This window comes from Anabas testudineus, chromosome 1 (assembly GCF_900324465.2).
Source record: "Anabas testudineus chromosome 1, fAnaTes1.2, whole genome shotgun sequence".
NCBI lineage: Eukaryota > Metazoa > Chordata > Actinopteri > Anabantiformes > Anabantidae > Anabas > Anabas testudineus.
In genome coordinates, this window is record NC_046610.1 from 2811296 (window position 1) to 2837864 (window position 26569).

Consider the following 26569-nt stretch of genomic DNA (forward strand, 5'->3'; position numbering starts at 1 on the left):
TTGAACTTACCGAGGTATAAACGCCTATTATTGTATGTTTGACTGAGAATGTGTGTGTGCAGGTGTCAACACTGAACCTAGACTTAGACACATGACAAAAATACAGGACAAAGTTTGAATAAAGTTCTACAACTGAACATTTTACATAGTTAATCTAATATTTAGTCCAGGCAACAAACTGAGTTACATTTTAGGTGTTCACCAAAACACCATATGTTACTCCACAAAACTAGATACGATACTCATAAAACCAAAATGTTTATTTTGTAAAGTTCCTGACTTGGAGTCTTCAAGATCACCAACAGTACGTCACCCTATTAGTCTATTAGTAATGGGTTTCCTTCTGTAAGACAACACTGAGGGCCCAAAGAGCTGAAGGTGTTGGCACCTGTCCACACAAACCGGTGTGAGTTGGATCCTGCTGCGGGAGTCGCTGCCAGGCTGTAAACCAACCACTGCCACTACATGTGGAAAAGAACAAAGGGCAGTCGATGGGCTCATTCCTCCAGGATGAAGTTATGTAAAAGCTGCTTTCATTAACGGGTGCTGTAACCCCGTGACACCTGCTGGTGGTGCTGTGCAGCGTTTAGGAACCAGCGGTTCCCCCACAGTGAGAACAGTCACTCCCTGCTGCGACTGTACTGAACAGAAGACGAAACACCTTAGTGGCTCCGTCACCTCACTAACAATCCCGAAGTTGCAAAAAACAATTAACAAGTCAAATGTTAGTATTCGGTCGTGGGACGTCCCAAAAACACTGATTTCAGCTTCACCTCGATTCCAGGAATAATTTCCAGAGAGAAAGTCACAGTGAGCTGCCACACTTAAAGAAACACTGCATGTATTTTATTTTAAAAATATACTTTAATACAACAGCTGCATATAAATATTAAAATATACATTATACAGGTGTACAGTACACTCACACAAAACAAAAAATATTAGGCTTCTATTTGTACGGCACTTCTTGTAATTTTTTTTTGTCTGTTTCATTTTTGTACTATTTTTTTTAAAGGTTACTTACTGACAAAGGAGTTGTACATAAAGATGTGTTAATGTGTTAACAGGTCCAAAGTATTACTGTAGTATTGTGATTACTGAAGGACAGACGGAGGACGGGAGAGCAGGGAGGAAAACGGAAAGGTTCGGGTTGCTGTACAGTATATGACATGGCATCGTGGAATGTTTGCTAGTCTCTTGGTTTTTCTTTGCTCACATCATTCGACATGTTCTCAGACACGTTCGAGAACCAGCGGGGACGTGGTTATTCGCTCCATCTTTCCCTATTTACTGCTAATAAGACATCTTTTTCTGTTTTTTGGCCTTTTCCTGCTCACATCCACAGCCGGCGTTTGATCCCGACAGAAACGACTGACTTGGTTTTGGTTAAAGCCACGAGATGCAGCTCTCAGCTGGATCTCATCTGTCATTATTAGGTTTATGACCCAGAGCGAAGCATCTGTGTTTCAAAAATCCAGAAAGTCATTCATCATCTTACCACCCACTGTTCCCCCTGCAGACCGCCAGCGCTGTGAAAAGTTACAGGACTGAACTGTGAAGATGCAACATACGGGAAGTGTTGGCACATCTGACCTTTCATGTTTGAGGTCACTGTAGTCATGAGGAAGTCGCTGTGTGGGGCCAAGAACCAGTCAAACAAAACAACGAGCTGTAGTTTTACACATTAGTCTTCTACTAGTTAAACAAAAGGTTTTTATGTGCTGTTACGTGGGTTTTGTTACTTTTGGACAAAGCAGGCTAACAGTTTCCCCTTGTTTCAAGTCTTTATGCTAAGCTAACTGGCTTCTGGCTGCAGCTCTGTATTTATCACAAATGTTGAGTGGCATCAGTGGTCATTTAATCCATCAGAGATATTATGTTAAACATGATGTTTCACTTGATAAATTATCAAGTTGCTCATTAACTGATTTGTCTGTAGTTTTATGTCTTACGCCAAGTTGCTCACGACGTTTTATTATACCTCTGGACGTTGGGAGGGAATTCTAATAAATTGTCAACTCGCACTCAGTGATGAACTGATCACATTGTGGTGGCCAGAGGTTAAAGGTCACACTGTCTAGTTCACGTGGCCCACTCTTGTGTGATATGAGAAGAACGCTTTGAAAGAATTAATTCACATTTGGCTAAAATTGTCACTTTAGATTTTGGTGGTTTAAAGTCAAAGGTCAAATCACGTACGTCCCATTCTGTCCAGTCTGGAAACCTCTTTAAAACACTGTTGTCAATCTTAATACTATATCTTATACTAAGTATTATTTATGAAGAGGTCGAGACTCAGTCATCTGGACTATTTGAGTGTGGTTTGATCAGATTCGTCCTAAAAACCCACAAACTCACTTCAAACCAGTCTCATGTTAAATAACCGAAGCTGTATCGAGTTGGGCAGAAATTGTCTGTGCTGATTCAGGAACTTGATTCAGGATTTCTGAAATATCACCAGAGACCAGTCTTTGATAAAAACAGATGCTCAGCTTGGAGACTTGAACGTTACACTCACTCTGCTGTTAGCCTCAGCCAGCTTCATCCACCTCAATGACAAGAAAACTCCACGTGGACCCGCTGGTCTGACACCTTCCCCCATCTGGCTCCCTCCCAGATGGAGGTTTCCAGGTCAGTGATAAAATAGAGGAGGCCTCAAGACAGAGGCCTCGGCCGTGGGCAGCAGCGACCACAGCCTCCTCAGCAGCTGTCAGAGTGTGACAGGAGGTGGAGGTGGAGGTGGTGGAGGGGATCCAAAGGTTTCGGATGAACTTCTCAGAGAGCCTGGCTAAGTGCCGTTTGCCCCGGCCTCCTCTGCCCACAGGCCCGCCGCCTTTGAAACCAGAGAAGCCTGAGCGTCTCCGACAATGTGAGCGCTGGAGCGGAGCGGGGACGGGCACCTGGAGGTCGACAGCGTCCCACCAGTGTAGGCTTACTGATGGGTCTATTTAACCTGCTGGACGCCTGCTCCAAAACCCCTCTGAAGTCACATGAAAGGTGGTGACGGAGGGAAGCAAACAGTTTCTGACACTACTTGGATTTAGTTTGTTCAAGCAGAGACACTTAAACCATTTTAACACTGGCACAAATGGAGAGAAATGTCTCTGGGCAACACAAGCAGCTGGTAAACCTCAGATCTTCAACAATCGAAGGCTGCATGTAGCAAAAACTAGAAAATAGTAAAAATGTCCATCACAAATTCTGATTTTAAATACAAACGGATTCAATTTCCAATAATCACATGAGAAAAGCAGCAAATCCTGACTCAGAATAAGTGAACGTTTGGTGTTTTCACCTGTAAAATGACATGTGACTATTAAAATAGTTGATTTTCTATATGTTCTTCAGTCATATTTCAGATATCAACTCTAGTTGATAAAAGTAAAACAATATTCAACCTCTGGGAGGAAGTTAGCGTGTAGCTCTAAACTTGAAATGAGTCCTTTTTCTGCTAAGCTCTACCAGTCCCTGCTCTGTTACGCTCTGCTACAGTCCGTCCTGTCAGGTTTTAACCATCATGAAATTACAATAAATAAGAATCTACAAACTTGACCAGTCAACAAACATAAGTGCTCAAAAGGCTTTAGAAGAGGACGTGTGGCCTGTGGAGGCTTCTCCACTTCATACATGTTAGATGCTGCAGCTCTAAATTAATTTCAACTGTCAACAGACACAGATACATTCAGAAGTGAAGTTCAGGCTCCAGAGCCGAGACAACAGGCCGGTCTAACGAGAGCTGAGTGAGCAGCTCCAGCAGAGCCAGGAGACAACGTGGACACTGAGGTCTTTGACTCCATTCATCTGAGCTATTAGGCCGGTTGTTCAAGCCGGTCGACCCACCGAGGACGTCTCCCACTGAAGTGGCCAGAACAGACTCGAGTTAGGTAATTAAACTGGTTTCTTCATTAGCAGCTCCACCAGTCCCCTGTGAGTCTGATGAACTGAGCTGACTCCGTCTTTCTGCAAAGACAGAAACTCTTTCCATCCTCAAACCTTCTCACGAGAAGCCTCAGCACTGTTAACTTCTCTCTGCCTCTGCCAGATGGCGACATCCACTGAGGAAGTAACTCGGATAACAATCTGCCAGTTTTTGCAAAGTCACAGTTCGTATGAGGTCAGAGCTAAGACGGAGGATCTGCTCTGCATTTCTTCTAACCCTGTTTGACCCTGTGTGAGCTCACAGCGACGGGCCGTGATGGAAACGTGACCAAACAGAAAACATCTTCTGGGTCATTCGAGTCGCCCCCACCTCACATTCTGTATCTGCCTCCTGCTGCTGAGTACACACACACAGAACCTTTCTGGGAAACTGATTCAGGAATGTGAACAGAGACAGGTGGCCTTGCCAAGATAGGCCACTCCCCATGAGAGCTTTACACTTAAAGGCATATTCCACAATACGGGCCGACTAGGGGTGTCCAATCTGCCGTTAGTTTGCTGTTCGATCTGTAGAAGGAATTTAGTGTTTCAATCCTGTTGCATTTGTATAAATCAAACAGAAGTCGTCTCCACCTGCACAACCAAACTGGCTGCACCTCTGTGTAAGATCATCACAGAGTTAAATGATTCAAAGTGGAACTACCTCATAGTATGTGTGTTATTTCATGTCAGGGCATATAGTTTGTTTAGAATTAAAAACCATTGGGTTTTATAGATGACAGGACAAACTCAATGCAGCAGAAGTGAGAACACCTGGAATCGCTGCAACTTTTGATTTCCTACGTACTGTAGGACACTGTTGAAGCGAGTCTGTCCTCTGACCTGAATCTAGTGGTACAGCTTGACATGCAGTATTTCAGAGTAGGAAGCAGAGCAACAAAACCCCTCCACCAGAGAGGAGCTGAACTAAAGTCATCTGTGAATAGAGCCTGAACATCTCTCCACAGATTTGTTGCAAGTCTTTCGTTGCTCATGCCCAGAACTATTAAACCTCCACTAGTGACAGGATTTGTAATTTACTTACAAGCCGCAATATAGAACTCAAGCTAGCGCTCTGCTCCTCCCTGCTACACTTCACTTCACATACTTATAATAAACAGACTAATAAAGCAGGAATAACTCATTCTCTGATTGGTTAGAAGAGAGAGCCTCACTCAAAAGCATTTAGCAGCGAATATCTCAGCGTTGTGCTGCTGATTCACAGCAGGCTTCAACAGCACTGCTCCATATTTAGTAAGTTTTGGAGCCGATTTGTTGTAAAAATATTTAAACAATGACACTGTAGCTTTAATATGAAGTGATCATAAGCAGAGGTGTAGTCACTTTTGTTGCCGTGGGACAAACATCTCCACTAAACTCCACCACCTTGTGCTCACGTGACAGAGTGAACATGTTTAATTTGCACAGTCGTTGCCATTGTCTCTCTTTTTTTGTTTGTTGTTGAGCAAGGGCATGTGAAGGAAGCTGCACGCTGCCAACAGGAGATCCTGTGACTCTGCTGGCAGCCTTGAGAGAAAGAGGGAGGAGGGAGGAATGCACTTCTCAGCAGGAGAATGAGTGCAAAGTGCACCTCCAACCAAACAGCCTGAGAGTTTTCCTCTACTGGCCTCAATAACTTTGTCCTAGATCAGCGCTCATTTTTTAACTGTAAAACGAAACGTGAGCGATGCTGCTGCTGCATTTGATCTCACAAATCCACCAACTGCGAGTCTTTGCACAGACTCTTTCCACCTGAACAGGAATCCTTTGTTGACAGTACAGTTAACCAGTCATAGGAACACGAGCGAGGCTCCAGAAACTGAAAGAGGAACAGCCCTACACTGCTGTGTACAGTTTCTACAGCTTTGAAAATGACCACGAGTGAGACGTCCACGAGGTGAAGAGTTTAACTGCTTTGCTGTTGGTTGAGACAGGAAATGGAGTTTCCATAGGAGGGGAACAGTGTGTTATAGAACAGCAGCTTTGGAACGCAGCCCAGACAGGAGCCAGTCAAGGTTGAAAAACAAAGCTACCAGCCACTCCTCTACCTTATCCTTCCCAGAGATGAAACCAGAGCCAGTTACATTCCCACATAAACAGAAATATTTTGGTTGCCTTATGTGGCTGAATGTGTGACAGTACCGTACACAAGCCTGCAGCCGTTTTCCTCTTCTAAGCAAAGTCAAGTGAGGCCAAGCTCGGAGCAGTAGTCATGTTAGGTTTTACCTAGTAATAGGGTTCAAGATCAGGCATAATAACACAGGTCCCTGTGGCTTTAAGCTCCAGGCACTTCAGAAAGGCGTCATTATGCAAACAAACTGCCCATTAACAACCGTACGTGCTCGCAGGCCAAAACCCAGTCAGCAGTTACTGCCTGATGCCGCCGCTCAGGTTTGCATTGCTTTTTGTTTTGTCATCATACAGTAGCACCATACTGGAACAAACCGAGACCACCGGTCGGTCACGAAGCGCCGACCGCCGCAATAAGTCTCTCAACCAATATGTCTTTAAAAAAAAGGTGTCAAGAGTCTTTTTTGTCTGAAGCCTGAAGCTCGAAGGTGCTTAGTTGCTCTTACCACAGTGCAATTCAAAGGGTCATTGACTTTTTTTTTTTTTTTTGTGTCCAACAACATTTAGAGACATTGGACAGGTTGGTCTACAGCTTCAGCAACGACCACAGAAGAAAGGCAGAATTCAAAACTCTCAAGACTGACTCCCACTTTGTGGGCTGTGGCATCGTCAAATAACAAAATAATATTAATAATAATAATAATAATAATAATAATAACAATAAAAAAACAAATTAAACTTATTTGCTTCCTAGATCTACAAGTGTTTTCTCTATTTGTCATTGCAATTCAAGAAGGTGCGCTACATAATAAGGTCAGGGGTTGAGGAGAGGGCTTGGGGAAGGCATTGAGGACACTTCCCTTTTTGTGGGTAAAAATAAAGCCACTGCAGATAAGCTGAAGGAGCACCAGGCTGCAGAGCCGTCAGTCACACCACGGTCTCTCAGATCCACCATCGTAGTGCATTTAGGCGAAGGGAGTTACAGTGCATTCAGTAATGTCATCCTTTAAGGATGCATGACGGTAAACATGACAACAACCAAAAGATTTCAGTCACTTTATCTCTCACGTCCCAAAAACAAAAGGATGTGTTAATGGTTGGCAGCATCTCAAGCAGTGAGAGGTTCTGGTGTCTGAGTGGTTCAGCAGTTTTCTTTGGTCAGTTGGAATTAAGGTGCAGCTTTCTGTTTCGTTTTGAGTTTTGCTTACGTTTGAGGGGGTGAAAAAGATGTTAAAGAAGAGCCGGGGGGGAGGGGTGGGGGGTTGTTAAAGCTCCACGATAAAAAGTCTATTGTTTTCGTTAACAGGTGGTCGGCCATCAGGTCTCCATCATTCGCTGTGTGTCACACTTACTGACGTTTCAGAAACCGATGCAATCTGAATGGTATGCAGTGCTTCTACAGGAGCCCAGCCAAAAAAAAAAAAACAACAACACAACACACACACACACACTGACACACACACACCCATTTCTTTGTTTTTCTGGCCTGGGCTCCTCCCATTTCCTTATTTTAGCGCTTCCTCTATCCTCAAATGCCCCCGCGCCCTCAGCTCACTACTGGTCCCCTGCCGACAACTACGACCATCTACAAAACAGTGCAATGTCTATTCATAGGCACAATGGGATACAAATACCACACAGAGAGGGAGAGAGGAACACTATACACGCTCATACGGTATATTACATGTCAAACACACGCACGCACACACACACGCACGCACGCACGCACGCACGCACGCACGCGCACCACACACACAGACAGACAGACAGACAGAACACAGAATACAGAGACGTCAGCAGCAGCTCCGGCCTGGTGGTGGTTGTGGTGCAGCCTGCAGAGACAGAGCGGTGAAGTCGGCTGCTGTTTGGAGAGAACTGGGAACAGGGTGGCAATTTACTCCCATTTTGTTTAGACTACTTCCTCCTCCTCCTCCTCTTCTTCTTCTCCCCAGCCTCTCCACCTCTGCTTCACCTCTCTGCTCTTACTTTTACACAGTGAGAGTGGAGGCAGTGAAGAGGAGTTTGGTCAGGTCAGGTTGGGTGGGAGGGATGAGGAAGAGGGAGAAAGGAGGGCGGGAGGGAAACAGGGTGGATTTACCCCGCCGCCTCATCTCCTCCCTGCGGGGACTCTTTGCGCTTGTTCGGACCCCCCGCGCTGGCCGCCAAAATCCTCTGCACAAAGTCTTTGGTCCGCCCGGCAACTAAAGGACCTGAAGGTATCATGGAGATAAACCGTGTGATGTGATGAATGTAAACAGCATCTTACAAGAAAAACAAACCAAAATGTGAGAATGAATGTGGCAGAATTTATAAAATAGCTCAGGTAGAGGAACCGAAACACGCTGTAACCTCTGCAACGGCACCTAATGTGAAAGTGCTTTTGTCTACTGGCTGCTTTTTACTACAGATCATTTGAACTTCTTGTTCTCAGTGTTAACATGGTTAGCTATTATTTCATCACACAACAGTGAGTTGTTCAAGGAAAACTGCATCTTTTTAGTAAATAAAATGAAATATTTATTAAGTGTGTGTGTGGGTTTCTCACCGCTGGACTCTCGGAGGATGTCCTCCAGGCGTTGGGTCATCCCTCGTTCATCTGTATCCTCTTCCTCACTGCTCTCCACCCGCTGCCTGATCACCTCTTTAATCCGCAGCAGAGCCCCCAGCAGGTTTTCTAGCAGCAAAGAATAAAATAAAAACTATATATCTACTGTTTTTTAATAGAAATCAGCAGTAGAGGTCAGAAAGCCGACGCTGCAAAGTGTTTTCTGCACATGAAAGTTTGGGGGCACGACCTCCACAGCAGCAGTGTGGTACTACAAGCTGAGTCCATGCAGCGTCGGGCATGTACTGAAATGTTCTGGTATCTGTGTAATACCACCAACACCATGTTTTAAATACGTCAATTTAAAGAATGTTAACAGTTTTTTCTTGTTAATCCTTTTTTTGTCAAGCAGATCGGCGTTTAATGACGTCTTAACACAAAGCAGCTGCACAACAAAGCTGCTAAAGCAAAACAGAAAACCCCAGAACATGTTAATACCATCACTGTAGCCAACGCACATTGATTGGAAGTGCAGCATTTAGTTTCCTGAGAATCAAGAACACATTTCCAAACGTCTGAGGACGGAGAAGCGGGAAGTAAACAAGTCACGATGAAGATTAAAAAAGTGAAAGTGAAATAAAACCAAATGGTGACCTGAAGGTTCGACAAGTGGGCTCGTGACCAATTTAGGTGGGTGAAAGTGAAAGCAGTACTTTCCCTTCCTAATTACTACCATTACTACTGCTCCAGTGGCCAACACATCAGACTGGGTGTTAACGTGTCGGGTGTTCCTGTAAAAACATCACTGATTATCTGGCTAAATAATGGTTAAAGGAAAAAAAAGCTGCATTCAAGTTATCATTCCATTATTTTGAGCTCAGGTTCAGATCAGCTGGTTATTTTGAGGCCTCCCACTCTGCCGGCTGACGGTCAGCGCCTTCTCTCATTCTCTCTCCTCCTGTGAGGTCACGTGACCCGATGGTGCCATCACACCTCCTCCTGTCAGAGAACATTATTCTAGTGTGGATCTGATTCGTCTGCTGCCCAGCGCTCGCCTCAGCAGGGAGTGCGTGGGTGGGCGAATGTCTACGAGCTCATCTGACCATCTCCCCGTTTTTTTTTCCTGAACTCTCTCACACACACTGTAACTGGAGTCAGGAGGCTTCCCGGCGCTGGCGCGGTGCCACTTGTTTGAAGTTTCCTATTGAATCCGCGACTAAGCATATAAAGCGTGTTTTGTATACATGCAAATTACAGTGATAAGCAGAGAGAGAGAGAGAGAATGGAGAGAGCAAGTAAAAAGGTAAAGAATTAAAAACAAATAAACGAGTCACAGGAGGAGAGGAGAGAGAAAAAGGAAGTGAGCGGATGTGTGACGTTAAGCCATGTGTGCTTTGGCTTCCTGCCAGGATGAGAAAAATTCACAGGAGCCCCAAATAAAGCAATGACAGAGCCGACCGGGACCAGGAATGAGTGGAATCTTTTAAAAATGGGATGATTAGAAAAAAAAAACTCACAAAGGGAAGTGGGATGAACTCAAAGAGGGTGGACTGAAGCAGATTAAGAGGAGGCAGCGCGCAGGGTCGGGGCCGAGATTTGGCAGCAGAGGTGGTGATTATCAGTAATAAGGTGAAGTCACCCTTCTCACGTTTCACTGCGTTCATGTGCTCATTGTTCAGCTGGATATTTGCTTCCTGCCGTGACCTCACCTCTCAAACAGGGCATCTTCAAATGGTTCTCACTCATCTGCAGCTGATGTGTATTTTATTCTGAATGTCAGCTTCACTGTCCTGCAGCGGCGTCGGACATTAAGCTTCTAACTTCACTGGCAAAGCCACATTTTTGCAGAACACACTCAACAAATCAACTATAATAACTATAATCATTTCAGCAGCTGAATTAAGCAGCATCGGTCGAATTCACTGGACGTTTGATCACATTTTTCAATAAACAGCGAAACACAACAAATGAAAACTGAAAAATCAAGTCGTAAAAACAGGTTTGAAGATTTTAGAATTCCTTTCAAGCTTCTTTTAGTAGTTTAAATGTCCCAGCTTTTATAATCCATACACTCCTGTGTGACATCACGTCCTCTAACTCGCAGCTGTTTTCTCAGGAACGCACTAATAAAAAGTTTGGACTTGGGCCAATCTGTCACCATCATTTCTTTTATCCGTTTAGTTTTTATTGCTCCTCCGTACGTCTGTTATTATGATTATTACGTTTCCATGACTTTATTGTAGGAGCTCCCTCGAACCAGTGACACGGGCAAAGTGTCAAGAACACAACTAAATACAGAAAAGTGCTGCAAATATAAAAACACTGTGACAATGGAAAATGCTTCTGAGAGCAAACAGAGAAAATACAGACAGATACTGTTATTGTTTAGTGATCGGGGTTGTCCAAGATGTTGGTTAGCAGATATGAAACCAACCGAGACGGTTGCATAAGACACTGCTCCTGAAATATAATCCCCTCCTGAATTAGGCTGCTTCTGTAAACAATGCTGGCGTCTTTATTTTAAAATCTGGTTGTTTTCAATCAAAGTTAACATCAAGTTCAAAGTCTCGAATGACTAATCCTCTCAGGGCAAATGGGATATCGCTGCAGGAGCGGCTGACCTGAACTGGAAGATCTGGTTACAACAATAAACTTTGAAAAAGGCAAAGTAAGAGATGCCACTGCTCAAGATGACAGGGATTTGTTTTTTCCTTCCAACGTGGCGTTCGCTGTGCAGAGCAGTCACGTGATCATTTCATGTAATACCCTTTAAGTCTAATAATAACCGATTCTGATGTAATATGTGAAATATAATGTGCTGCAGACAAAGAAAACATACAGTAAACAGAGTAATGAGAGAAATGTTCAGGTAATTTAAAAGCAAAATGTCCAGTCCGAGGTACCAACCATATTCCTGGTTGAGCCCCCACAGCTTGATCTTGTTGGCTTCGTGCTGGGCCTTCTTCTTCAGCCGGCAGGCCCTGGAAACAGAGGAAAAGAAATCACTGTCATTCTCTGGAACGGGAAACTCTGCTCTAGTATTCCCGTACATGATCCTGTTACGGAGTCAGCTGGCTCACGCTGAGAGCAGCTGGAGTGCGATGAGTGGAGGATGCATTTCCAAATTGTGAGGGAGATCGAGTGAAAACCCGACCCCTCCGCTCATCCGAGCACCATTTGACACCAGGATTCTGAAAAGACACATTTGGTGTGGTTTGGTGTAGGGAGAATGAATCAATCGATGCATCTCAAATATTAATGTGTCTCAGTGGGATTATTATCTGCAGCGTACAGAGGATTTCATATTCCTGCAGCTGTGAGTCAGCTAAGTGAAACTTTAGAGCACAAAATAGTTGCAGCCAGGCCAGTACGGTTGGACAGAATCCTGCGTGTGTCTCTGCATGCTGAAATGTTGTTTTTTCCTTTGGTGCGACTGTCCCTGCTGGTTTGAGGAGGATGTAGAGGACTATACAACAATTTATCTGTTCCTAATCATTGTGGGGATGGTGCTGACAGAGTATAGAGGACGTTCCGACATGTACCACAGGTTTTTAAATTAGGAAAAGTGTTTCCCTTCGTACCGTGCAGCTGCTAAATGCAACATTCATGTATAATTGTTAAACTGCTCCTATTGCAATACCCAAATAGTCCCCTAAATTAGACATGATTGTCCATTCTGATGCATGCAGTGCTGAATGAGAAAACCTGTGGCTGCCTGAAGACAGGAAAAACACATTCACCAAAATAAAAGCCTCCGGTATGTGGATGTGCTTGGAAAATAACCGCAGAGGATTAACTGTAGAATCTCTGTTTTTGAGGTCAATCCTAGCAACAGATAGCATCGTGAGAAGGCGTACAGCAGGGTAAAGTGCTGTAGTGAAGACATTTTAGAAGAGGCCATTTCATACGGGTGTAACGACTTCAATCCCAGTGTCCCTGAACGCCTCGCAGATCACCGACACTCGGTGCTGAGACAGCTCACTACGCCGGACACGATGTTACTTTCCCTGCGTACTAAAAGGTAAATGATAGGTCGCATTACAACAACAAATATCAGATTTCCACTGATACTGTGTCGGTTTTCTGGACATCAGGGAGCTGTTTTCCGTGTCTGTGTTGTGGTTTCAGTCTCTGAACCATTAGAACCAAACGACTTGACAAAATGCTTCTATTTTATGGAAACATTTTGAGAAAATATAAAATTGATGCTACTTCAAACCATGTAGCATCTCTTCTGTGAAGCTAATTATTCTCAAGAAGAGCAGAGTTAATTAAATTGAGATGGCAGTGATATGATAGTGTCGGCCAATTAGTACCAATCCATCAGAGCTCAGCGCTGTCGAGACTCAATGTGCATTGGCACTAAATCCCATTTGTCAGTTGGAAAAGCTGTGCCCATGTTAACTCGGCCTTAGAGTCCCCCATTAACCTATCTGCACGTCTTTGGACTGTGGGAAGAAGCCGCAGTCTGTGTGATGTATAAATGTAAAAGCTTTTGAGCTGCTTGAGGTGCGAGTTTGCACCAACTTCAAGTTAAACTGGGTTAAATAAAAACACGAGAAACAGCTGAACTGTTTCCAATGTGAAGAAAAACATTTCTTGAAGCGGCCTTTGTGTCCAACACACAGATGAAACCAATGTAAATCTCCTCTCGCAGCTCCCGGTATCGTCCAAAATGACACAGTGTTCCAGAACGACTAATTAGTGGGTCAGTGGCGAGGACAGAGTCTTTCCATCGCGAACTGTGTTAGCATCCAACCCAGCCGGAGGCACCGCTGCTGAGAACGGGGCGAGTGTTTTTCCTCTACGCCGCCCGAACACCCCGGGTGGGTTGTTTTTGACACAATCGGGAAATGAATGAGACGGAAGGTCTGGAGGCGGTCATGATAATCTCACTGTGACCTGGTCTCAGTCAGCCACAAGTATGACAGCACAAAAGAAGCGAATCTTCGCAGGCCAAATTCCTGCATATTAAATTAAAACATGAACTCTGTGACAGTGCAGCACTGAGGACACAAAGGCGACTGGAAACTTCCTCCTCTGCTCCTCCTCACTACCTCTTTCTCTTTCAGTTTTTCTATCTGATGCTGTGTTTACGCCGTGTTTTATGTATGTTTGGGACAATAACATATTCCCAGAGGCCCCCTCCTCTTTAAACTGCCTGTAATAACGTCCCTTCCTACAAATTCTCCCCTCCCTCCTTCCACAAATGAACTTTATATGAACCTCCTCTAACTCCTTGTGTGCCTCCTCTATCCTGCCCCGATTTCCTCCTATTCAGTCTTTCATTCTGCTTCCCTACATCTCGTCTCCTCTGATTTTTTCCTTCCTTCCTTCCTTCACTTATTCTTTCGTGATTATTTCCAACGTTAATAAATTCAATCCGCTCAAAAGCAAATTACATTTTCAAATTTATTTGTGCTGCCAACGTCATATAATTCTCAAGGACATCTTTTAATGTTTACAGTGTGTGAAGCTTTTTATGACAGCTTCCTCAGAGAATTGGTTTTTAAAGGTCATCTTCTGGATGGTTCACCGAGTTCCACTCAACTCAAATCAAACGTTTTCTGACACATCAAAATAGAAATAGTGGAAATAAGATCCATTTCTGTATATTTTTTTACATTTCTATTTAAACTGAACTTTAATTCCACAGAGATTAGATGCTCTTTCTGTGTATTTTTCTCTTTATGTCCTCCAGAAATAGTATTAGAGGTCAACCAACTAAATGCACAACATAGTTGTAGACTGGTGTCGATAAGGCTAAAGACTCGGGATACTGAACCACAGAGCCCTGCAGGATTCTCATCTTCCACTTTTTCTGGAAATGATTTCAAACGCTGAAAACATCTCAAAATGCCCACTCACGCCTGATAAATCCATACTAATAGTCTCCGGGGCTCTGACTCGGTGCAGACAATGTGGGAGGGCAGCGAGTAAAGTCACGTACCTGGATGCTAGCTTGTTCTTCTCCTTGCGGGAGCGGGCTCGAGCCACGGCGGGCAGGTCGTTGACCGGACCCATGCCGTCGATGGCGGCGTTGAGCTTCTGCAGCTGCTCTCCGATGTTGTGGAGCTTCTGCGGGTTCGGAGTCAGGTCGCTGGCGTCTGTCTTGCGAGCTTTGCGGCGCCCTTTCTTGCCTGAACAAAGGATGAAAGAATTAACTCGATACCTGTCTGCACAAGTCCTGCAGTGGTTTTTACTTCAACAGTGATAAACCCAACAGAGAATTAACGCCGTGCAGCCAAACATTCAAATCCACCTGCAAGAACTAGATGTAGTCCAGTATACATTGAAAAATGGCCTCTGTTACAGCAGCAATACAACAAAAGTTACAGAATACTGAGACATGTGGACTGTTGCTAAACTGGAGGCGGTAGTTTGATTTTGTTGCATTGGATCAGATCAGTTGTGAAGGATCTAAATGCAGCACAGTTCGGCCTCACGTAAGATTCACTTCTCATTATTTTAACATACAAGTCGCATGTAGGACACGTGCCCGGGGGTCCCGAAATGACTGGTGTCACATGAGAAAAGAAGAAATGGGACACGTCGAGCTGCACACTGAGTGTTTTAACTCCTGCAGCTAAAAGGCTCTCGGTCAGAGGATCTTCCCACTTTCAGCACCGATCAATCAGTGTATTATATGATCAGTGCTGCCGTGTTCTCACCCTCTCTGCGGTACAGTGTGCTGGGTAGAGTGCTGGAGCTCCAGGACAGAGACCAGTGGACGTCTCCTCCCAGCTTCTTCTTGGTGGACGACTCTCGAGCGCGCCTGTACTCCCAGAAACAGCGACGCTTTGAGGGGCGCTCACCTGGCTGCCTCGCTGGCTCCGCCTCCACCTCTGGAGGCACAAACACACACAAGCAAACGTGTTAAACTGCAGGTGATTCATTTAAAAGTTCATGAAAAACACTTGGTGGGTAAACTTCAATCTTTGGATGTTTACCACCAGTGGGGTAAAGTTTGGTGGCAAATCATTTGCATCATCTTCATTCTCCGATAACCATGAACCTCCATACGACACTTTAATGCTCACTGAGTTGAGATATTTCACTCTGGCCCAACAAACATCTCAAACTTTTGCATGTCTGTGACCCGACCTCGTGACTTGCCTGTTCTCAGAAAAGCTTTACTGTGTTGATCTTTACAAATGATAGCTTCCCCTTTGCTCCATTTCTCTGATGTCGTCTGATCTTATCTGTTCGATGTCACTGTGAAGCACACGGCATCGAGTTACATGTGACTATGTATGTAACTGCTGAGATATCGCATCGAGTGGTCACATCAGAGATATTCTGATGGAACTGTAACAAGATTCTCTGTTTAAGTGCCACAATTCTCAGTTTCTCACTACTTTGTTGAAACTTAGCATTTGGAGACCAAAATATTCCATTAATCTCCATTTCTAATTAGGAAATAATAAACACTAATGGAAATTTGATTCAGATGTTGCATCAGAATCACTTGAGGTTTGGAGTTAACCATAATCAACCAGTGATGCAATGGTCCAAAGACAGGCCTGTTTATTATTGTATTACGAATGAAACTGAACCTCATCCATTTCTACGGAGGTGGACAACACTGACAGGCAAACATAAGACGTTTAATAGAGGGGAAACATCCTGGATCTTAATGTGACAGAGGAACTCTAATCACAACTGACAGGTATTGATGTTTGCGTTTGACTGGTATGAAATCGTGCTGTGAACCCTAATCCACAAACACATGCTGTATGTCCTAATAACAAAGCCACCATCCAGCTATAACTGCATGTATGTATGCTGTTTCAGAGGCAGACACCTACATGAGCGCACAGACGTCAGAGAAGATTAGCCTCAGGCGTGCACAGCCATAAATAATGCCATCATAAATAATACAACATGCAAAAGCTCCGCCGGTAGGAGGACGGAAGAGACGCGTCTTCAAATCCACCAGAGCCGGGTTCAAAAATATAAAAACAATAACGTGCTGACATAAGGAAAACAGTCGTTTGGAGCAGGACTAAATCAGTCTCCAAGTTAATAAGCATGAAGTCCTACTCGGCCATTAGGCAGTGGTCAGTCTACACACACACAAACAAACACACACACACACACACACACACGGCTTATGTAACATCTTGTCATCTGGTCCGGTCTGCAGACAGCGCCATTGTTTGCACCCTCCCTTCAACTCGATCTCTCACTCCACTGTTTCACAAACCAGCACCCCATCTCCTGTCTCCTAAACTCAACATACATACGAATGCATCACAGCTCTCTGCAGCAGCCATAACCTCATATAGGATCAGCTCTAAAGGACACACACACACTCACAGGGACACGGCTCCACAACAATGCAGAGCGACAGTCGAAATACGACCCAGACGACTCTTTGAGAGCGAGGCGGCGACCTCTCCATTACCTTGCAACAAGACGCCTGAGATTTATTTATATAATGCCAGGACGATCAGAGCCAGAAAGAGCCTGGGAAAAGATGGTAATCTGAAGACAAGACAGCTTCCATGTGTGTTATCTAATATACATGTTTAGATTTCATGCTGTGCACATGAAATCATGTCTGATGTTTAAGGTTTTAGCTGATGCTCTGATACTCAACAGGCTCCAGTTCATTACTGTGGGGTTACGCTGCTTTAATGTGCTAATGGTCAGAATCAGCCTACATAACAAGAAGCCTACAGCGGAGTCCTTTCACCTGTCGGTATGTTAGTGAGGAGAAGTTATTCTCCACAAATCCCATAATGCATCTTTCATTAGGGCGCCCACGGCTGATAAATCATTCAAACTCAGGCCCAGGCTATAAAGCAGACGTCTTTTAAAGGTTTGCAACCAACAGACCTGTTAAAAAAACAACAGAATACACCTTTAAATAACCGCAAAGTGGAGCAACGTCACAAATCGAGCAGTAAGTTTTCCAATTCTTCGAGGATTTCTCACCACTGTGACCATTTTCTTATGAAATCCTGCAGTTCCTGGTATGAAAAAATAAATCATGCATTCAATCACTTTCTGGCTCCGTGGCTATTTTTATGCACGGCTGAATTTGGAGTGACATTAAACATTTCTGAGCATTTCCATTACTAAAATAAATGTAGTGCATTGTGCAGCCTGTGCATAACCAGTGTTTGTATAAATATTTAGGTCCCAAGTCTGGAAATTGTTTATTTTATTCATCAAAAGTTGCCAAATTAGTGACTCTAAGAACATGTAGTGATAGAAGAGCACATACCCCTCCAGGTAGTAAAACACCCAGAACCCTGAGCTGACTGCAGCAGCTACGTCCCCAACTTCACATGAACATGTGCAAATGTGGGCGATGTAGTCAGAAAGATGGAGAAGTTTGTTTTGTTTGTCTCCAGTTGTGTAATTTGTCTTTATGACCTGCTTGTAATGAACAGTTCAGTTTGACCTCAACAGCGTAACGTATATGAAGGCATGTCTGCAAATGACTGCGTGTTCCAGTGTGCGGTACAAGCTGTGAGTCATGGACACGTGCAGGCTGTGAAAACAAACATCTCTGAATGAATAAAATGTTAGTGAAGAAGATAAGTCGGCTTATATTTGTTTAACATCCTCCAGCTTTGACTCGCAATCAAAACATAAATGCAACGAATGCCGTCGCAGCGTGTGACTGCGCGGTAAGAAAGGAGGACAAAGGTCAAAGCTACGGCCCCAGTGCAGCAGACTGTGTGCAGCTGATGCCTTGAAAATGTTTTCCAGAGCTCAAAGTGAGGGTTCAGATGTCTTGTTTGGAACCACCAGCAGTCCGAGACCCGAGAATACTCTGTTTACCGCAACATAAAAACAGGCGAAAGAAGCTAATTTATCAAAGCAGCTGTCAAAACAGCAGCTCGTTCAGCTACTGTGCACGTTCAGTATCTGTGTGTACGGGAGATAAACGACGAGTGAAGAAATAATGAGTTGTTGAGCCACCGGCCCAACGCCGCGTTTGTTTTGCTTTTGAAGCTGCATAAAAAGCTGGTTCTGCTGCGACACTTGTTTAACAATCAGTATCAACTTTCACACCCTGTTTAACTCTGTCAACCACATCCCCCCCCACACCCCCCACACCCACACCCACCCATCTCAAATCAGAGACAACAGCAGCGGGGCTGTTACAGATGGGATTAGAATCCACAAAGAGGCTCCAAACTATTTAATAACAGAAGAACTGAGCTAGCGAAGCGGTTTGTTGTCTGGGACTTAATGCGCCTCTGGACGAGGCGGTCTGAGGTCTGGTCTGGACTCCGAGATGAGCCGGCACGTCAGGCACAGATACAGACAAACTGAAAGCAGAACTCACCACATTCAGTTTCAGAGGTGCTGGACAGTTCAGCTTCCACCGCTGTCTCCTCTGTTCCCTCCTCCTCCTCCTCCTCCTCCTCCTCCTCCTCTTCCTCCTCCTCTTCCTCTTCCTGCTCCTCCTCCTCCAGGTCCAGTTCAGTGTCAGCCTGGCTCTCCTCCCTGACCTGCACCTCCTGCTGTGCCTCCCCCACCCTCACCTCCTCTGTCGGGGAGTCGTGGCTGGGGCCTGTTCCCAGCGCGCCCCCCTTGCTGAGGGAGTAGTTGTGCTCCTCGCTGCAGTGCTCCAGAGCCAAACCTGCCGCCACCGCCGCCGCCGCCACCACTTCCTCTTCCTCCTGCGCCACCTGATACACCTCCACCATGCGCTCCCTTGACACCCCCCCATCCTGTCCTCCTCCTGCCACTTTTCCGGCGATGCATAACTCCCTCTCTGTTGTCGTGGCAACAGAGATACGCCCCTCCTCTCCCCCTGCAGCACCGGCCTGAACTTCCTGGGTGACGGGAGGTGCTGCGTGTCTGTTCCTCCTCCTCTTCTCCTCCTCCTCTTCCTCCTCCTGCTCCTCCCGGCTCCTCCCCCAGCGGCCCATCAGGACGGCCTCCTCGGAGCAAGCCAGCAGCTCCCCTCCCACCCCGAGGCCCAGCTTGGTGTAGCGAGCCATCTCGTCCAGGGCAGACACATCCCAGCGCTCGGGGTGCAGGTCCTCACCGAAGCCACCGTCGTCCACCAGGTCGCTTAGCAACTCAAAGGGCCGTTTCCTTGGTGATGCTGGGGAGCCCAGCATGAGGAGCACGCTCTGGAAGGGGACAGAGATATTTAAATAAGGCCGATTTTAGCAAAACGCAGATTATAAGCTGCTTTGTAACAGCACTCACATGCCAGCATGGACTCTTTATATTACAGGGGGAGGTCAGCAATAAAATATTCACCCTGCTGCTTGGTTATTAAACTCATCGTTGCAGGAAGCTATTAATCATTAATTTAATTATCAACACGGACAGCTGCAAACTGAGACAGCTCTTTCTCAACGGCCGTGCACTTCGACAGTAAGAAAGAGGCCGATGCCTGCAAAGTGATAGCGTTAAATACACGTCACCCACAGGTCGACCCACCGAGACAGAGCTACCTGTAACACACACATGAACAGAACGTGTCGTGGAGCTCACACTCCAAAAAAAATGAATGAATGTTGCTGTAACACTGCACAGCACTGAGCTGATGGACGCCAATGCAAAGATATAAGCTCCGGATGGGATTAAAGTGGAAGGCATGTGTGCAGAAATTTAAAAATGACCCATCCTCCACTAAAGGAATTAATCCCATCTCAGTAAAGCTTTATGGACTTTATTTCTCCGATCCTGGCCCTCGTGGATTGATTTCTACCGGAGACGCCAGGTGAATACACTTAACTTTTTTTTGGCACCTCATTAACCGTTTAACCATCTGTATCCAGAGAGTCATGGCAGGAATAACTAACTAGGAGCGGCTGGGGAATGTGTTTACTGTGGGCCCCGCTTTTCACTCTCAAGGTCAGAAATAAAACATTAGTCATATAAATTAATCACTTATTCAACATTACAAAGTAGACTTTTGCTAAGGGTCCAAATTTTAGGCACAATCTTTATATGACTTTCAAAAAATCTTTTTTACAAGATGTGTACAATGAGTAAGATTTAAAATTTAGAAGATTTAGTTAAAAAAACACATTTTTATTAAAAATAAAACAATAAAATAATATAAATATAAAAATAGATCATACATGTACACAACTACTTGGGGTCACATTTAGCGATAGGTTTGAGGTTCTGTCAGTCACCTGCGGCCTCACCTGGTCGTACTCAGTCCTGCCCCCTTGTGGCGACATGGCCAGAGGGTAGGGGCTCAGCAGACCCCTGTGCCCCCCGTAGGCCTCGCCAAACGCAGGCTCCATCCCATTCATGCCCGGCTGTGAGGGGAAAAACACACATACACAAAAGCAAAATGAGATAAAAATCTACCAGCACGACCGTGAGGAGTATCGTTCAGAGAGTGCTCCCGCTTTACCTGAGGCATGCCAGAGGCAGGTGGGTGTCAGGTCACGGTCACAGCGTCGGTTCAAGTGAGTTCTGCTGCAAAAACGCAACCAGATTCAGGTCTGAACATCAAGATCAAACGAGGAGGAGACGGGAGAGGAGGAGAAGATTTCATTACAAAGACGGCAGAAAAGGCCGACGACAGCAGAGGAAGAGGACGGGAGGTCGTTACTCACCTAAAAGGCTGAGAGGGTCAAGCGACTGAGCTCCTTTCACATTTCGCAGCTCTGCAGCTCTCAACCTCCCAGCCTGCAGGGAAAAAAAAGGAGAGGAGGGACAGAGAAGCATAATCAGACATGGGTTCAACGGAGGCCACGGCGCAAATTACACAGCTACCAAACAGTGAAAGTAAACACATCATTAGAGCCTGGAGATGTTCGAAGATGTAGCGTGTATCTGTGTTGAATCTGTGTCGGTTTCCCAACAAACATTAGAAATAATCTGCTTTTTAAAAACACGTTAACACATTTTTTTTATTTCTGTTTTTGGGATTTGGCCTTTTTTCTTATATTAAATGTGTGTTCAGATATGGCAGCTATTGTTGTGGCCAGTTTTCCTATTAATACATCCATTTAATCAACATGAAAACGACACGCTGCAGCTGCTCCGGCTGCCAGAAATGTAGGACATATCACTTCCTGAGAAAAGGCCTGCCAACAGCGAGCATTTAAAATAGCAAATACAAACGCTTTCAAGCAAAAGATAAAAGGTTGTATTTTACCGTGCAGAGCAGCAAAGTGTTCCTGTGGCATTTGTAGATTCAAATGTGGCTAATTACCAACTAGCATTTGTCATTTCCATACCATGTGTTGTTGTTATCACAAGCTGCATCAAAGGAGAACTGATGTTCATTTGTTAAAAGTTACACAATCTGTACAGAGGAAATACAGAAACTACAAAAGGCTGAAAAAGAGAGTTTAGAAAGACGAGCAAGGTGATGATGAGAACGGAGAAGAGCTCAAGTTGAACATTTTTCCCCATGTTCAAACCCGGTGGGAGGAGTAAAGCAGCCACGGTTTTCTTGCTTAGTAATGCTCTGATGTAAAATTTAATCAAAAGGCCAAAGGGAGAGGAGAGGAGGAAGCTATTCAAGACTTTTCAACTAACTGGAAAATGTGCTACGCCAGCAAGTCGAGCCGAGCTGACAAGTTGAATTTACTGTAGCTGTACTGACTTGTGCCGTCACTGCCGGGGTCATGAATGAACAAACAAAAGGAGAAGTCGTTACCATTCATAGTTTGGCCTGAATTCCTTCTTTGAATATCGTCGACTAACCTCATAAAAAGACCAAAAAACTATAACGTAGGTAACAAATACCTTTAAGAACAAACGCTGTAATATTCCTGCACAGCAGCTCTCGCTGTCGTTTGGTTTTTTTTGCAGCTTGTGTACATATTTGGGTCTATTTGCAGTCATGGATTTATACACATTTGTTGCTCTAGTGAGTATTTGCAGCAACAGGATGGGGTGTATGTGGGACCGAGTGGAAATAAACGACAGTGTGTGTGTGTGTGTGTTCGTGGTAATGAAGGAACATGTCACCCAGTGAGTCACTGATGTGTTTTTAATGGTTTTTCAATAACATTGGGGCTCTATGGTGCAGACGAATAACACACACAGGCTTTGGATACTAAACCAATACCCGTTAGTCGGATCATTTCAGTGTGGGTTTGCTCTTCACACAGGATTAGCTGACAGGAAATAAACTCCTGAATTCCTGCTACTTTGACTCCGCCCATTAGAGTTAAAGTGGACCAATCAGACAACGTCTGTGTGCGGCGATGCTGTGCATCGTTTAATATTAGTGAATCCAAAAAATCCAATTGTGCCTTAGAGGAGCAGCGAGGTAGCTACAGAGCAAACTAGTGATCAGCCTGAGCTGCTTTCAGACAGCGACATGATGAAACAGCCAGCAACACTAACTACACACACACACACACACACGCACACACACACACACACACACACACACACACACACACACACACACACACACACACACACACACACACACACACACACACACACACACACACACTGCGGGAACAATGCAGACCTACTGTTTAGCACCTGTGGAAAACCAGGAGAAAGCGGCTCACGCTGACCCGGGTTCAGAGATTCGAGAACAATGCCAGAACGCGTTCTCCGTGGATTGACCTCAGGCACAGAAGAATGAGGAAATGAGAGCTGGCTGGGCGGTTATGACACTGCCTTGGCACACCAAATGGAAAACTGGTATTTGGCACACGAGGCAAGCCAGCTACCAACACACTGTGTACACAAACACTTACCAGACACATACAGTGTTTTGAAGTAGATCACAAACTGGGGGAATGAATGTAAGACTCCCAGCAAGCTACAAATGTACCAAGGCTTCACATCTTCATCAGACATTTCCAAAAAGGACGGCTGAGAGCAGCAGCGTTGTTTGAGACACAGCCGTGAGAGTTTGCGTAAGGGTTAAAGCTCTGTACACTTTCTGCTGGTAGCTTACATGTACCAACAGTGCAACTTGCTCAAGTGCCAATTGAGAGTGTTTGTCCTTTGTTCCATCAGAAAAACAAATAAAAATCCTTCACTTTTCGAACTGTTTCAGCTGATTCTTCACCCCTGATACACTTTTCAGCATTTCTTTTAATCTTCCGTGTCTGATCACAACGCTCTTCTAGGTATTTTCTGCTTCTACAAGGTAAATTTGCAGAGTAAAACTGATGCACTAAACAGATTCTTATTTATATTTGTTCATGCTCCAACTTATATAGGGGCCAGACATGCCTTCACACAACCCTGCAATCATTTACAGTGAGTTGGTTCAACATAGGGCTCGGTCCAAAGGTCTCCGTGCTCATAAACACAGCAACAAGCAGACTTCACAGAAAGGCAACAGGGAAACTAAAGGAAATTACTTCATCTCAAACCACCGTGGGTCAATAACCACCAAAAACAATCGGCTCTACTGTCTTTATTTCTACCCATGATTCATTTAGTCCTTTGTAAACAAGAATGCCAACACAACTGTAGCATACAGAGTCACTACACTACCGAGCAAACCTGGACGGTATGTTTACGTTCACACTGGTCAGAGTTGGGTCCACAGAGGACATTTAAACATCTCCTTCACCTTCTGGAGCTCACTCTTATGTTATTATATTAGTGTAATTATCCTGAGCACCGTGTGGGCACAGAAAATGCAAAATATAAAATGACCCCATATCCTTTCAGCTCGTTATGTAACACAGGCCACAGCATTCAAATGAATCTGCATCATGTTTTAATGTTTCTAATACTACGACTGACTAACAACTACTAGATTATTGATCAACATGCTGGTTTTCTGAATAATATACTGTCCAACCAACAGCATCATGTCCACATATATTTAATTTACTATCACATAAGCAAATTGAAGCTGGATAAGGAGCTCGGTGTGTCACCACCAACAAATCACTGTTCATCAACTTACAGGAGATGCTGATTATTTTCTGTCCAGCAAGTAATCGGTTAATCAACTAATTTACTCAGCTCTTCTACTTTCAAACAGTGTACTACAGTGTTTGAGGCAGTGGTATTTCTTTTTGTACTCTTCTAAGGGATTAAAAGTTACAGAATAGTAAAAAGTTCTTTCTCAGCTACACTGATTTGTTCCATTAATCTCTACTTTAAGTCTCTGTCCCATATGGTTCATTACTTTTAGTCAAAACTTGCTTTATGTTGCAAATTTCAAAATAAAAGTAGCCTATTACAGAATTAGAGCTGATTATAACGCACAATTTCTGCCATCCACACATGTGCCAAACACATCTGAGAGGGAGCAAGTCATCCTGACAGTGCACCATGAGGCAAATCTGGAGCACGACAGTGTGCGCGGTCTGACCAGACAATGAACCTTTAGCAGCTGGAGGCCTCCATAGGAAAAAAAACCTCAAATATGATCGCGGACCGCTCGGTTACGGATGGATGGAGGTTACGCACGGAGAGACGAGGAGAGGTTTGAGAAAAAAGTGAATCAATGCCCAAGTCCGTACGGAGGCAGAGAGTGTGGCCGAAAACAACGAGGAGGAGACGCGAGAAGAGGGAGGAGAGACTGTCTGGCCGTCGGTCTGTCTGGGAAGCCAATTTGCCAAATTAAAGCCCCAAAAAGCTGGGCGGCGGACAAAGCTCCGTCTCGCCTGGGAAATCTCCCCTTCTCATCTAATTAAACAAAAAAACTTGACTCACAGCAAAGAGAACAAATGAACAAACATCCTAAACGACCTGGATGCGCCCCCTGTCTCTCCTCTCCGTGTCCTTGGAGCTCCGTTTCCCGTAACGACGGAGCCAAAGTGGCCCCGTCTGCCGCCCCTCGCCTCGCTCGCGGTCCATCCCGGTGCGCGTCCACAACTCTGCGTGAAAAAAAGCCTTTCAATATGCACACGAACCGAGCCGTGCATCAGAACTGATGGAGCATGACGGTGCTGTGCGTCCGCACAGCTGGACACATTAGCAGAGCACGGAGAAGGGGAAGGTGCCATGGTGGCAGCCAGCAGTGTGTCCCGCATGGCACGGCTCGCTTAGAGCCGCACTTCCACACAGACCAGCTCCTCGTTTTCACACTGAACCCTCAACATTTCATGCATTTTTAGTTTGAACAATTACAGCATATATTCCTACCAAAAGCAGGCACCACGCGTCGCGGAGTCTCCAGCCGAGACAACAGGGATCCTTTCAGCGCACAGACAACAATAAAAATGGGGCGCAGCTGGCAGTGCCACCGGATGTCCAATATTAATTGTTAATACGACCGATTCGTGAGCATGTGGATCAGCTGGAGCGTTTAAGGCTCCAGTTACACGAGGATGGGGTCTGTTTTCTGGCTTCATGACCTCTGGTTTTTGTTAAAAATTAAAATAGAAAAGAAAAAAACACAGAACAAGTTTGGCTGCTGTTTGTCCACCTGCAGGTGCCTATGTGGAAACGTCAGGCCGAAGCAAGTTCTACATTTAAAATACGGGTTTATTCCTGTAAACTTTTAATTATTTAAGAGAAAAATCTAATCAGCAGCTCAAGAATAAAAATCCGTGCATGTGTAGTGTATCGTGAAAAGGGGCTGTGCCAAGTTTTTAAAATGTAACACCATAAATACAGGAGTGTAATGTTCTCTGGAATAAAAAGCTCCCGTTTCCAATTCAACTGGTTCATTTCTAATAATATAAAAGTCAAGTGTGGTGCTGTGCCATGCCTGCTCCTGTGTGTAAATCCATGTGAAAGTAGCCATTTTTATGACAGAAGACCGTTAAAAGCCTGCAAACATGTTTCTGTTTGTGGTTTCACTAGTTGTCAACAACTTCTCGCTCCTCAAACGGTGTAAATGCGCATTTGTGTGCCCGTAGGCGCAAAGCTGAGAGACGGGCTTTACCTTATCGCGTGTCCTCGGATGTCCCCACGGAGTTAAGGCTCCTCCGGACCGGGGTAAAATGTCGGCCTCGGCCTCTCCAGATGATATTAATACGCACCATCCACAGCGAGGAGAAGAGCAGCCATGGACGGGGCAGCGGCCGCTCAGCCCAGAAATCCCGTTTCACCTAGAGCCACATGCAGGAAGTTAGTTTGCAGTAGTACCGAGCTGGCCTCTATGGCGGATAAACGGGACAGAAAAGATGGTTGTAGGACTGTTAAACA

At 44.9% G+C, this 26569-nt stretch overlaps 1 protein-coding gene across 8 annotated transcripts; it reads right to left on the reverse strand.

Annotated features, from left to right (window-relative positions):
- Positions 1–3029: 3029 nt before the first annotated feature.
- Positions 3030–26569, reverse strand: LOC113162594 (CREB3 regulatory factor-like). Of its 8 annotated transcripts, none has more exons than XM_026360812.1 (10): positions 26307–26569; positions 21088–21160; positions 20883–20944; positions 20656–20784; positions 18840–19635; positions 15205–15378; positions 14484–14673; positions 11441–11514; positions 8534–8662; positions 3030–8198 (listed from the first exon to the last, which is right to left on the reverse strand). In XM_026360812.1, the coding sequence occupies exons 3-10, from the start codon at positions 20889–20891 to the stop codon at positions 8083–8085; spliced, it is 1617 nt and encodes a 538-aa protein (XP_026216597.1). In that variant the 5' UTR covers positions 20892–20944; positions 21088–21160; positions 26307–26569; the 3' UTR covers positions 3030–8082. The 8 variants fall into 8 exon arrangements, with proteins under 8 accessions (XP_026216597.1, XP_026216592.1, XP_026216591.1 ...); XM_026360807.1 differs by having other exon boundaries at positions 20883–20947; XM_026360806.1 differs by having other exon boundaries at positions 20883–20973.

Bases quoted from the DNA above. Each gene is read 5' to 3' on its own strand.
- LOC113162594 (XM_026360812.1), bottom strand. The intron at 14,674-15,204 runs GTGAGAACACGG...TCCTTTGTTCAG, and splicing joins CACACTGTACCGCAGAGAGG to GCAAGAAAGGGCGCCGCAAA. The intron at 11,515-14,483 runs GTACGTGACTTT...CTCTGTTTCCAG, and splicing joins AAGAACAAGCTAGCATCCAG to GGCCTGCCGGCTGAAGAAGA.